At 45.3% G+C, this 13,589-nt stretch overlaps 1 protein-coding gene across 5 annotated transcripts in view; it reads left to right on the top strand.

The window, feature by feature from the left end:
- The window catches only part of Garnl3 (GTPase activating Rap/RanGAP domain like 3), a 153,875-nt gene that overhangs the window by 42,970 nt on the left and 97,316 nt on the right, over positions 1-13,589 (top strand). For 2 of the 5 annotated variants that reach the window (XM_029536728.1, XM_029536730.1), the window contains one exon: positions 2,142-2,211. In XM_029536728.1, the coding sequence (XP_029392588.1) occupies positions 2,142-2,211 (70 nt within the window). Of the gene's footprint in view, positions 1-704; positions 1,027-1,247; positions 1,325-1,635; positions 1,737-2,141; positions 2,212-13,589 lie in introns of those variants that run through there. The other 3 variants (XM_021192587.1, XM_029536731.1, XM_029536729.1) reach the window with 3 other exon arrangements.

Below are 13,589 nucleotides of genomic sequence, written 5' to 3'. Positions count from 1 at the left end.
CCTGCCTCTGCCTCCCGAGTGCTGGGATTAAAGGCGTGTGCCACCACGCCCTGCTTAGGCCTGGTTCTTACCATGAGCAAGCTCATGCCAGATGGAACGTGATTAGAGGGCAGGAAGGGTAGCAGAAAGCAGGTGTTCTATAGCTGTTGCTTCCTTGGTTGTTTTCACGGGACGCTGTTGCCCTTCTAAGAGAATCTAGGGAAGGTAGATAGTCTAGAGTGGCATAAAGCTGTGGGACTGAGAGCAGTTATGTCTGCCATGTTTGCTGTTTACAAAGATAAGGAGCTGGCACCATGTCTACAACCCCTTGAGTGATCCTGAAGATGACCCAGGGAGAGGCTCAGGACCCCTCCTTATCTTTGCTTTCTTCATGTTAGGAGTTGTTGAGTCTCACCTGCTGCTGAGGTTGATTTCCTCAGGGTCCTAACTGAAACCACAGCTGGGGCTGCAGTCTGGGCAGAGCCTCCATTCTGCCTGGACTTTGCTGTGCAGAGACCCAAATCTCAAGAACATCTGCTGTCCCCTGGTGACCCAGCCTTACAGGAAAGGACCTCGGAACCAAAATTCAGGACAACAACAGTGCCTCCAAGGGTGTTTTCTGACCAGAGAGGCCAGACTGGAATAGACCACAGAGTACAGTTGTGTTAGTCTCTCTTACAGAATCTTTGTTTATTTTGAGTGAGGGGCGTAAATCATGTCCATCCAAGCAGGAAGGTAGCCCAGGCTCTCCCTTCCAGACTGTTTTCATTGCTATGCCACACACTTTAAGCTAAGAGAGTGAGGGCAAGAAAAGGTTAAATTTCTCATATAAGATTAATTCAGCCATCTCTGTGAAATGGTGGAGGCAGAATACCATTAGACTCTAATCTCATTTCTCTCATGCTGTCTTTCTTGGAGCCTATCAAACAGTGTCCTGGCAGAGAGTCAGCTCTGTGGTTGCTGAACATCAGAGTCGGTCTCTTGCCGAATGTGCCAGGAGGACTGTAATTTAGAAAATGTAGCTACCTTGTAAGGAAGAATGAAAAGGTACCGAGTGCACCTGTCTCTGCATGCGACAGTCCGACCAGTTGGAATTGGTGAAACGTGATTCTTGCAGAATCTTATTTTCTGTTGTATTAGAGCTGTTTGCATGACATGGTCAAGCCAAACTTACAAAAACTGTTGATCCTGGGGGGCTGCTGTGGGCTTCACGGCTACTGTGTTGGAGTCCTAGGTAGACTGAGTAGCCAATTAGATATGTGCCTTTGGAGAAGGGAGCCATGCATGCAGTGCAAACGCAGTAGCAATTTGCATCCTTGTTTTAATTGCTCTTGGACCATGGCATGTGAGTTTGCTTATCTGATTTAAGCCTGTTTGGGTGGGGATGCAGGGGAGGGTGGGAAGTATTAGTTGTTGCCATGTCAAAATTAAATATACTCAGATGTTAGATTTTTATAATTTGTTAGTCTCTCTCTCTCTCTCTCTCTCTCTCTCTCTCTCTCTCTCTCTCTCCCTCCCTCCCTCATATTAACATGTAAAAATCTTAAATTAAAAGCTGGGGAAAGGGAGGGGAGCCTATGAGGATTTGGGAATTTTTGTCTCCTCCTTAAAATACAGCTTTAAATGATGCTGGTTATTTTTATGTTGCATATTTGGGACAAAGAGACTCGACTCTTTTAAGCAAAGGATAATTGCAAGATCTGGTTCAGCAGCTTTGTCCCTTGCCTCAAGTTCCTGCAGGGCTGCCATCCCCTTTGGTAATACCGAGTGAAATCATAAGCCGCCAATAGCTGTGGGAATTTCAATTGATTCCAAATGAGCTAAATATTTAAGTCAGTCATTACCTGTACTTCTAGGGATGACTTGGACATTCTCCTTTTGACTGAAGGCTTCAGGAAAGCCTGATTCTGCAATGGCTGCTGGGGACCGTGTCTGTTGCAAGGATATTCCCCTGCAGTGAGGCGCTGGGGCACTGCAAACCTGTTCCATAGCAGCCGTTTCTTTTTCTCTCTCTCTCTCTCTTTCTCTCTCTCTCTCTCTCTCTCTCTCTCTCTCTCTCTCTCTCTTTCTTTCTTTCTTTCTTTCTTTCCTTTTTTTTTCTTTCTCAAAAGGTGTGTAGCCAGATCGCTATGTATAATACTGATGAAGCATTTTTGTTCCAGCTCTGTCTCAGAAGACCTAGGCTGTAGACGTGGGGATTTCAGTAGGAAACATTATGGATCTGTGGAGCTGGTAAGTTAATGCTGCCTGTTCAGTAGTGGTACACTGATTCAGACTTAGAGGCGATTGCCAAGCTTATCAAGCCTTTGTTGTATATTTCCTAATAGACTGTGCTGTGTTGAGGTTTAATTTGAATCAGTGATGCTGAAAGGTTATGGTCATTTGGTCACCTTTATTCCTTTACATTACCATTGCTTTTAATCTCGTGTCTTCCAGTTTGTTAAAAATATGTTGTGGCTTGGTATTTTTCTCTACTAAGCAGTGCATAGAATTAAATAATTTGTAAATGAAGAAAGGTAGCATTTCATTTTTATGTTATCTTGTTCCTAAAAGTTTACAGATCTAGTTTTAAAAGTGTAATGACTATTGATATTATGATTCTATCTTTGCTTTTTGGGTGTGGTACAGGAGTTAGAACATGTGAGGTATTTTCCTATTATAAGTCTATTAGTTGGACCAGATCAGTAACTGTGACAGATGCTAAATGTCTAAAATGAAAATATCTAATTTTTTTATAACATGAGACATTAGAGTTTGTGATAATGATTTTTAGAGTATATATTCCTCATGAAAGAGGGGAAATAAAATGAAAGCATTGATAGACTCAGGTTTTAAGATAGGATTGTGATTTGGTTTTCCAATTGCATGGGATCTGAACCAACTTCAGAAAATGTGCTTATAAGCTGCACTAGTTATTATCAGTCATTAACTCCACTATTCTGTTGATTAAAGACGAGTTGTTTCTGTCCACTCTCTTAGTAGCCAGGTTCCCACTGTTGATACAAGCTGCACCTTTACTGCTTTAGCAGGAAAGCAGCTGTACCTGAGTGGAGTGCTAGTGGCCCTCTGTTTGACTCTAGCATGTATAACAGCCTGGACTCTGTGCCTGACCCAGGGCTAAGCATCTTGCAAGTATAAAATAAGTGAAGGGTTTGGTCCTTGTTCTTAGGGGTTTCCTGTCCTTCAGCTGAGCAGATTCGATGCATCATCTAAAGATTGAGTATAGCCACATCAAAGATCCATCAGTTGATTCAGTACCTGTTCTGTAAGTCCTTGTTAACCCTGTATGCACTGACTCAGACCACTGCCTCTCCTCAAGGAGCCTGGGCAAGAGTATAATTCAGAGTTGGAAGGCAAGTAGAGATACAGAGGCAACATGGAGCTAAAGGAAGGGAGGGAGCCACCCACCCTACAAGGGAACTTCCGGGAGGTCATTGAAAGGCCTTGTGAAGGACAAAGGATGGTAGGATATGGGAGGGCGGCAAACAATAGATAGCATAGCAGACATGTTGTTCCATGAGAGCAGTGAACAAATGGCCCTGCCTGGCAGAGGTAAGGCCACAGGAAGTAGTGGTGACTCAGCGAGCAGGCTTTGGTTCATGTCTCCACAACTCCACAGACCTCTGTCACCAGTCATCAGTAAAGTGGCATGACTTCACAGTGTATGCTCTGAAGTCTTTCTTTTTCATCACTTGCTACAGACAGGATCCTGAGCATCTCTTGTCCTCAGTTTTCTCATCCACAGAATAGGGATATTAACATTTTCTCCTCTAGCTTTGCCATGAGGATGAGATAAAACAATGGCACCCAGCCCTTAGCACATCCCATGTTATCCTAGTAGTGAAGCTGAAATTCAGTAGTAGAGGTAGAACTTCCATAGTCAGATGACCAAGAAGTGGTCCTGAGCCCTCATGCACAGTGTGATGGGTGTGATGGATGAACTCCACAGACATGTGCAAAGCACAGAATACCAGAATGGCCTTAGAGAGCCGAAGATGAGCTGAGCAGACTTCAGAGTCAGCAGGAAAACTGCGTTACAGATGCAGCAGGTCTAGCATTGACCCACAATCTGAGTTTCTGGCAAGCTCCCAGACTGCCTTTGATCCTGTGGGCCCCAGGACCACACATGGGTTAGCTGCCTGCCATTCACAGCTGCGGAGTCACCATTCAACCCTGACTGGATCAGGGTGCCGATGGACAGAAAGCTCCTCATCCACTTGTTCATGACTTCTCTCTGGACCTGTGTGTGTGTGTGTGTGTGTGTGTGTGTGTGTGTGTCCTCTACAAATATTATAACATTTAAGTAGGGCTGAGAGATGGCTCAGCAATTAAGAGTATTTGCTATTCTTAGGATCCAGTTTTAAGTTCCAGTACCCATATGGTGGCTCACAGTCCACTGTAACTCTTCCTTCAGGGGACCTGACTCCCTCTGCTGACCTTCACAGACACAGCCATACATACAGGCAAAACAGTCACATACATAAAAAGAAATAAATATTTTAATTAACATTTAAATATATTTTAAAATGCAGTGGATAGTCTCATTACCTTGTAGCAAGTGTTTTCATTTCTCTTTAGTCCCTCTGCTCTTTAAAGCTATATACATTTTACTTTTACGAATTTTGCATTATCCTCTTTTCCACTTAACTGTTTTGTAAGTATCTTCTTTGCATGTCATCTTCAGAGTCACCATTTTGATTTGGATGTGGCAGTCCAACTTAATTACACTGTGCCTAGTTTTTCCATAGAAAGGACATCCACACGGATGGTTGGAATGACTGAGAAAGGTGGAATGAACAGAAATCCAACTTCAGGACCTGAGACATGTGCCTCAGGGTAACACAGTACAGTTGGTATCCATGGATGGATTGGCTCCAGGTCTCGACTGGATACTAAAATCCAAGGCTGTTAAAGCCCCTTACATAAAGTAGCATCTTTGCATATATCTGCCACCTCCCCTCCATATACTAAGTCACCCCTGAGTACTTATAATGCCTAATACAGTGTAAATACCATAGAACTAGTGGCTTGTATGTTAGAGGAAAACAAGAAAACAGTTCACTTGTGTTCATAAAAGACAGTTTCCCCTAATATTTTCCATGCAGTTGACTAGATCTCCTGATGTGAAATGACCAAGTGTGATGACCTACTGGGTGGTTTAAAAAAAAAAAAACACCTGATAAGTGTTCTATGTTCATCAGGAAATGAGTCTAGTTTTTCTTAACCTGGGATGAGGAAGACTGTTGGGAACCACAGAACTCAGACTTCAGGCCAGGAAAAAATTAGCATAGATTTGCCTTTAAAAAACATAGCTATAGAAGTCATTGGGCAGAGGTAAGCATGGCCATTCACCTCAGTAATGGGAGTAGAGTGAGAACTTCATTCATTCCACAGGTGTCGGTTGGCAATACATTTCCTAAGATGTCCAGATCTCTGTAGACTCAGGGCAAGGATCTTTAGCCTTCTCTCTGGTTTTGGAAGACCTACCATGTAGCAGGCACCATGCTGGGTTCTCAGGGGGAGTGGAGAGAGAAGTCAGTCTGTCAGCTGTCAGTGGTCTAGCTTCAGAAAGCAGCTGCCTCTCCATGTCCCATCCCCAGCCTGCAAACCACCTGGATGTCAGTGGTGCCCTTTGTGGTACCCAGAGCTTGTTTCCCTTCAAGAATCATGTAGGTTGGGCTGCAGGCATTCAGTCTGGCTCCACTATGGAATAACTTGCAGGATGTGCCTGGGCAAGTCTCACTGGATAAAAGCATGGAATACACACACAGCTGGACCTCCGGGGACCGGAGTGCTGTTTCTCCTCAGGCCTCATCCTCCCCTCTCCTTTTCTGCCCCACGTGTGTGTGTGTGTGTGTGTGTGTGTGTGTGTGTGTGTGTGTGTGTGTGGAGAGCTTTTTTTTTTTTTCTCTTTTACACATGCGTCCTGGGCTTTCCCAGCATCATTTGATGAAGACTGTCCTTTCCTCCCTTGATAGGCCAGAGTACCCTTCAAAAGCATCAGTTGGCCATGTATGTGAGTTAATGTGGGGGCTTTCTCTTCTACCCCATTGGTCTCTAAGCCTGTCTTCAGCAGAGTGATGGTGTAAAACGTTGCAAATGTGCAGTCCTTCCCTTCTTGATTGCCCTTGTGGTTCATTTTGGACTGTTGACCCTTATCATCCTTATGACCCTGTGACCCTTACTCCATTGGCTCTTGCTAGTCTCCTGCTTCTTACCCACCATGCTTTGGCTTCTGGCCTCACTGGTTTCTAGAACAGCCTCCACTTTCCCAGGCTCCAGAGCCTCTGAACTCGCCTTCTGCAAGGACTTCCCCAGGGCTTCCCCTGAGCTTAGTTCCACCTTCCCAAGCTCACCCCTCCCAATCCACACCAACACCTGCTGTCCTTAGCTGGGCAGCAGTTGACTTACCCACAGCTTGCATCCATTACAAGTGAGGGAGGATCATGTCTGTCTTCTTTGCTATTATATCTCTAGAACCAGACACTAGACAGTATATACTAATTTTTCATTTTTTTTTTTTATTATTCAACTTGGTGTTATTTTTCCCAATCTCCTTGGATCACATAGGTTCCAACTCTTAATTCCCACCATAGTCTCTTCATTTTTTGAATTTGGGTTTCAAATTTCAAATAGAAAATTATAGATTCATTCCTCTTAGATTGGGTGTATATGAGGGTAGTGGGATCATTTGATACAAGTGAGCCTCTAGAACCACTCCCTCAACAGAGTTTGTGGAGAGAGCAGGCAGTCTCTGAGGAGGCCAGCTTACACAAGAGTGGTAGTGGGCTGCGGAGGGAGCTGAGCAGGGAGAGCACTTGCAGTTAAGGATCTGAGTTCAGATCCTTCGCACCTCCCAACAGGTGTGGCAGTCCACACTGTTAACCTTTGCCCTGGGAAACAGCTACAGGTGGGACCTAAGGGCTCACTAGCCAGCTAGCCTAGCCAACCGATGATCCAGATGCAGTGAGACCCCCATCTCAAAAAAAAAAATCAGGTGGTAAGAAGTACAGGAAGGCACCGATGCCCACCTCTGGCTTCCATGCATGCACACACACACACACACACACACACACACACACACACACACCAGCGGAATCTGCCCTGGAAACCTCCTCCACACACACACAAAATGGATCCACAACATTCTCTCATGCAGTGGATTGTTTAAAAGCATCTCCTGAACCTTTTTTCCCCTGCTAGTGGATTCTTAGCCCTGGCACTTTGATTGGTCCCATAGGTAAGGATGCAGATCAGTCCGCCTCGCCCAGCTAGGATGCAGATCAGTCAGCCTCGCCCAGCTAGGCATCCTAGCTTTTTGTTTGCTCATAGAACCCTGGACTAAGCACAGCAGCAGCACCAGTCTCAGTGATACTGGGTGAAGAATGAGAGTTCTAGCTTGAGAGAAACTGGAGAGCAGTCACACTCATGAAAAACAAAAGAGAAACCAAGCCCCTTTGACCACCACCAGCACAGTTAGACTCATTAGCTTGCTGTCCATCCTGCCTCAACAGATGCCATTTTTCTTCCTGATGGATTGCAAGTCCAGTCTCTCCTGGCATCCGTCCAAGCAAGGCACAGCTAGTACCGCATCAACCATCTCTCATCGCTTTCTATGGAAATCTCTCAGGGGCTGCCAAAGATTGTTTGTAGCTTTTATTGATCTGCTCTTGGCCTTTGACTGGATAGACAGGAAACTGATGTGGTAGAGGAGATAAATGGTGTGAGCACAATATAGATCTCTGCCCAGTGCAGTCCAGCTGCAGACTGTCACGCACTCCTGCCTCTTGATGCTGCTGGGAAGTCATCATCTGCAAGTGAGTTCAAATTAGCATAAGTCTGAATATTGCCCGTTCCTTTTGCATCACGTCTTAGCGAGTGAGCTCACACTCTCTGTATGCTTGTGGCTCTGCTGTGCAGGAAAGAAGCAGAGAGATTCTTGCTTCCAAAGGTGGCAGGGTTTTATGGTTAGGAACTCAGAGTGGCCTCAAAAGATGTCTGGCATGTGTGCTGTCTGAATAGTTGGCAATGAACCTGTTCCGGATCTTTCATATTGAAAGAGTCTCTGAGTTTTCTTGTTGTTCAAGTGTGTGTGTGTGTGTGTGTGTATGTGTGTGTGTGTGTGTGTGTGTAGGCCAGAGGTCAACATCAGGTGGCATTCCTCAGGTTTCATACTCCTTGCTTTTTAAGACAGGGATTCTCACTTGTCCTGGAACTCCACAAGTGGGCTAGGAAGCCCCGGTATTCCTCCCGCCCACGGCCCTCCTAAGTGGGGATGGAGCACAGGCACATGCCGCTATACTCAGCTTTTATTATTACTGTTGTTGTTGCTATAACATTTTCAGAAAACATATTGTGAGCATATTTCCCATGCCCCAACTCCTCCCAGATTCTCCCCACTTCCCTGCCTACCAACATCATGTTCTTTCTTTCTCTTCTGTCAGAAAACAAAAATGAAAAGTGAAAATTAAAGCAAAAACCTCCATAAGACAAAATATACCAAAACAAAACAGAAAGCTCACATGCACACACACACACACACATGCACATGTACACAACACACACACACACACACACACACACACACACACACACACAAAGGGAGTTCATCTTGTGTAGACTAACTACTCCTGGGCATGGGGCTTCCTGTAGAGTATGGTTGATATACCTAATGGCACTCCAATGGAAAGAACTGATTTTCCCATTTCAGCAGGTTTCAGTTGCAAATAGCTTCTTGGTTAAGGGTTGGATTTTGTGTCTGCATCCGTTTCTCAGTGCTGGACTTCTGTCTGGTTTGAACCTGTACAGGTCTTATGCATGCAGCCACTGTCTCTGTGAGATCACACGTGCTTCACCCAACCCTCTCATGTCTGGAAGACAGTGGTTCCCTGGAGTCATCCATTACTGCTGACTCTTAGAATCTTCAATCCTTTTCCATATAGATTTCTGAGCCTTGAGGGGAGAGGTTTGATAGACATCCATTTAAGACTGAGAAGCCCCTCACCCTCTGCACATTGTGCAGTTGTAGATCTCATTTTATTGCTGTTCCTTTAGCACAGTAACAGTAGTAGGTTTTCCTTAGGCCCATGACCTATCCAGTCTTTGCTTCTCGGTTCTCGGCTACTTGGCATGTCAGGTATGAGTTGCATCTCATGAAGTGGGCCTTACATCTAATATTAAGCACACAAAGTGTCTGGTCAGGCCCATACCATATCCCACTATTGCGCTGGTATATCCTGTGAACTGCTTGCTCTCATAGGTCAGAGGGATCACAGCTACGTGACACTAATGATTACTTTTCCCTCCCTCCAGTAGTGTGTAAAGCACCTTCCGGTCCCACGAATGCTATCTGCAGGGATGCAGCCTCTAGTTGGGCACTAGCTTAGTTTCTCCATATTTAAAGACATAACTACGTAATGTTTTCAGCAATAGAACTTTACCACCAGGTTGAGGAGGAAAAAAAAAAAACCAATACCCCTGACAGTAGCCTATGATGTTTGGGGTGAGGGAGTCTGTGGGACCCCTTTGTCCAATGACTCATCAAGATGTAACCCATTGTCAGCACTGGAGATTTTACTTGGTAACATAAGACATCTAGTTGGGTGCCTAGCTTTTTTGAACACAGCTTCTGGGGAGCAGACGCAGATCCCATGCTTGCTTAGCTAGCACTTGTCTGGCCAAGCTATCACACAGCCCACCCTCAAATTTTGGTGAGGAGTTGTCCGTATTTTTGCTCAGACACAAATATAAACTACAACTCAGGGACTGTTCTATGGGGCCAATCCTTTGCTGATGAGTAACTCAGCTGCTGGTTCAGCCTGCCTAACAGAGCAATTCTGGTCTCCGTTTAGAGCTGAGGATGCCTTCTCTTTATGGGGAAATTGTGGCAGTTTTATGAGCAAAATCATATTCCATGTAGCATGACCAAATTGAGAGATTAGAGAAGGTAACAGCATATTTCCCTCAGGAATATCAAAAATTAAACATTCTACAACTAAAATCCCCATCTGGGCAGATGTTCTCCAGTGTATCAGGCTTATGTCTGAGTCTTATGCAGCAGGTCAGCTCCCTGAGGGACCTCAATTTTGAAAGTAGCACTGGAGGGCCTTCAGTTGTCTTCTGTTGTGGCTATGACTTGACGTTGCTATTATTAGTTCTAACATTTATTCGATGCTTTCTGTGTGCTGTGCTGAACGTTAGAGATGCAGTTGCATAATTGATGTTCTCAGACAACCAGATGAGGTAGGTGTTGCTTGGCGGTGCCTCATCTGTGGCTGACAGAAAGCATGTGTGAGTCCTGAATGGGTCCCATGCACTAATGGTCTGAGGCTCCACAGCTAACACATGGCAGAAGTAAAATTTAAACCCAGGTCTGTGTCTTAGGCTACAGGTCACATTCTGAGGGCAACTGTTGTTACTCCAGTTCCCAAGGCTCTGATACCCTCTTCTGGCCTCTTTGGGCACTGCCTATATGTGGTGCATATTAAGGGATTTCTCTCTCTCTCTCTCTCTCTCTCTCTCTCTCTCTCTCTCTCTCTCTCTCTCTACATTCTCTTTTCATTTCAAATGCTTCCCTGAATGTCCCCTATACCCTCCCCTCACCCTGCTCCCCTACCCACCCACTCCCACTTCTTGGCCCTGGTGTTCCCCTCTATTGGGCATATAAAGTTTGCAAGACCAAGGGGCCTCTCTTCCCAATTATGAGTGAATACACCATCTTCTGCTACATATGCAGCTAGAGACATGAGCCCTGGGGGTACTGGTTAGTTCCTATTGTTGTTCCACCTATAGGGTTGCAGACCCCTTCAGCTCCTTGGGTACTTTCTCTAGCTCCTCCATTGGGGGCCCTGTATTCCATCCAATAGCTGACTGTGTGCATCCACTTCTGTGTTTGTCAGGCACTGGCATAGCCTCACAAGAGGCCGCTATATCAGGGTCCCTTCAGCAGAATCTTTCTGGCACGTGCAATAGTGTCTGGGTTTGGTGGCTGATGATGGGATGGATCCCTGGGTGGGGTAGTCTCTGGATAGTGCATCCTTTCATCTTAGCTCCAAACTTTGTCTCTGTAACTCCTTTTATGGCTATTTTGTTCCCTATTCTAAGGAGGAATGAAGTATCCACCCATTGATCTTCCTTCTTTTTGGTTTTCTTGTGTTTTGCAAATTGTATCATGGGTATTCTAAGTTTCTGGGCTAATATCCACTTATCAGTGAGTGCATATCTAGTGACTTCTTTTGTGATTGGGTTACCTCACTAAGGATGATATCCTCCAGATACATCCATTTGGCCAAGAATTTCATAAATTCATTGTTTTTAATAGCTGAGTAGTACTCCATTGTGTAAATGTACCACAGTTTCTGTATCCATTCCTCTATTGAGGGACATCTGGGTTCTTTCCAGCTTCTGGCTATTATAAATAAGGCTGCTATAAACATAGTGAAGCATGTGTCCTTATTACCAGTTAGAACATCTTCTGGGTATATGCCCAGAAGAGGTATTGCTGGATCCTCTGGTAGTACTATGTCCAATTTTCTGAGGAACTGCCAGACTGATTTCCAAAGTGGTTGTACAAGCTTGCAATCCCACCAGCAATGGAGGAGTGTTCCTCTTTCTCCACATCACAGTGGCTTCCATTGTCTTCTGTGACTTGCCTCCTATATCACACATGCTGACCTTACCCTCTTGTTCTGTAAGATGTATTTCCATATCCTGCCTCAAACCTCCTTTAAAACATGAGATGAGATGTAAACAAAACTGCATTTTTCTTTATCTAGCCCTGAGCAGCATAGGCCTCCTGTCTCCCACTGACACCTGTCTGGTGGGTAAAATGGCTTTGACTCTTGCTGCACAACAACCACACTACTTTTCTCTGCAGTACAATTCTATGACTCACTTTTCCAGGACCGACAAAGCGTGAGACTTAGCATACCACCTGAGCAGCCATTTGGTGACCATCTTGAGCATCAAGGCCTGGTTAGTGACATGGATCGCTGAGGCACAAGACTACACCAGTAGCTGTGCACACACCGTGTAAGAATACCAAATGATGTCAGCCTCGAGATTGTCACCCCAGGCCAGCAGGTCCAGACTGTATGATCGCTACTCGCCCTACTCCCTGCCTTCTGTTGGCCTAGTATCACCCACGCTCTTCCCCAGACCACGGATCTCTCCTGTGTGTTCTGGTTCCCTCTTTGGGTCACGCTTTCTGCTCTGAGCCTCTGCATCGGTGTCTGCTTCCCTAGCCTCCTTGGCTCAGCCCTGTCTCTGGCTCGATCAGCTTGTGTGGTGTTCTTTGGCTTTGTGGCCTTTCTAGTGGTAGGCTGTGGTGCCCTGCTCTACCTTAAGAGACACTTTCAAATTGTTATCTGTGTGTCAAAGTTTATATTTCATAACCTGAGATAGAGACTGCAAACACTTTGCATATTTAGTTAATTCTTCAGTATAAGAAGTGGAATAGAACATCTTTCTGCTTGGATTGTCTCCAAACAGACTCTCCTAGTGCCTGTTTGACTGTACCCTTGGGCTCCTGCATCATGTCCCTGGTGTGTTCTGTCCTTCATGTGCCCACTGTGTGCCTGTGTCCACTTGCAGATCTGTGGCCAGGGTTTAGCAGTGTGGATCACCAGTTGTGACCATAAGCAAATTTTTAAAAATTATTTTTATGTACATGTGTGTGCCTACTTGTCTGTACTATATGCATGTAGTAGCCTCCAGAAGCCAGAGAGGGTGTCCAGTGCCCTGAAACTGGACTTACAGGTTGTGAGCTGCCCCATGTGGGTGCTGGGAATCAAACCCAGGTCCTCTGCAGTGCAGTAAGTACTCTTAGTCCCTGAGTCATCACTGCAGCCCCTAAAGGCAGATCTTTGACTTGGCAGGGATAGGTGATGAGAAGAAAGTGTTTTCAGTTCTGAGTGTTTCAGAAAAGCCCTGCATTCTCTTCTGAGTTTATGTGGGTCTGCCATCAAATCCGTAGACCTTGACAATGTGTCGTGAACATTTGAGTGGCAACTGCTCTCTTACTTCATATGATGCTGTTAAAAATGGCTGACAAAATATGTCTTCTGTCAGCCTGTCTTCACGTGGACTCTGAAAACAGACAGAGCTGTGGGCTCTCAGAAGTGCATGTGTCTATTTAGTGTATTAACTGGCCTCTGGCAGGCATCTTGGGACCTGATGCCCTTAAGCCAAGACCCTCTCCTTTCAGCTTTCTCCTGACTCAGGGCACAGCATCATCTTCACAGGGCACACATACCAATTCCACAGCTCCAGGAGCTTTGTTACCTCTTTGTTAGAGACCTCCATGCCCCTTTTACCTACTAAGTAAATTTAGCAGCAAAAGCCATGACAGAAAAAGCCCATTGTCTCCTACTGTTGACTGGTGGATCAGAAAAGGCCTAGTTTCACACCCCAGTTACTGCTAAGGGAATAATAGTTCACAGTGAATTACTTTAACCTCTTCATAAAGCAGGTACTGTGGGGGTCTCGTGCTTCTTGGCCTGTGCTTTTTAGTTGCTTGGTTGCAGTTACCACTGTGTCACTGTCTCTCAGACAGCTCAAACTGAGCTGGCTCCATAGACTCTTGGGTGTTTCAGTCAGGGACTACTTTTCAG

This window comes from Mus pahari, chromosome 3 (genome assembly GCF_900095145.1).
Source record: "Mus pahari chromosome 3, PAHARI_EIJ_v1.1, whole genome shotgun sequence".
Classification (NCBI taxonomy): Eukaryota; Metazoa; Chordata; class Mammalia; order Rodentia; family Muridae; genus Mus; species Mus pahari.
The sequence above is the reverse complement of the archived record's forward strand: the minus strand, read 5'-3'. Positions and strand labels throughout refer to the sequence as shown.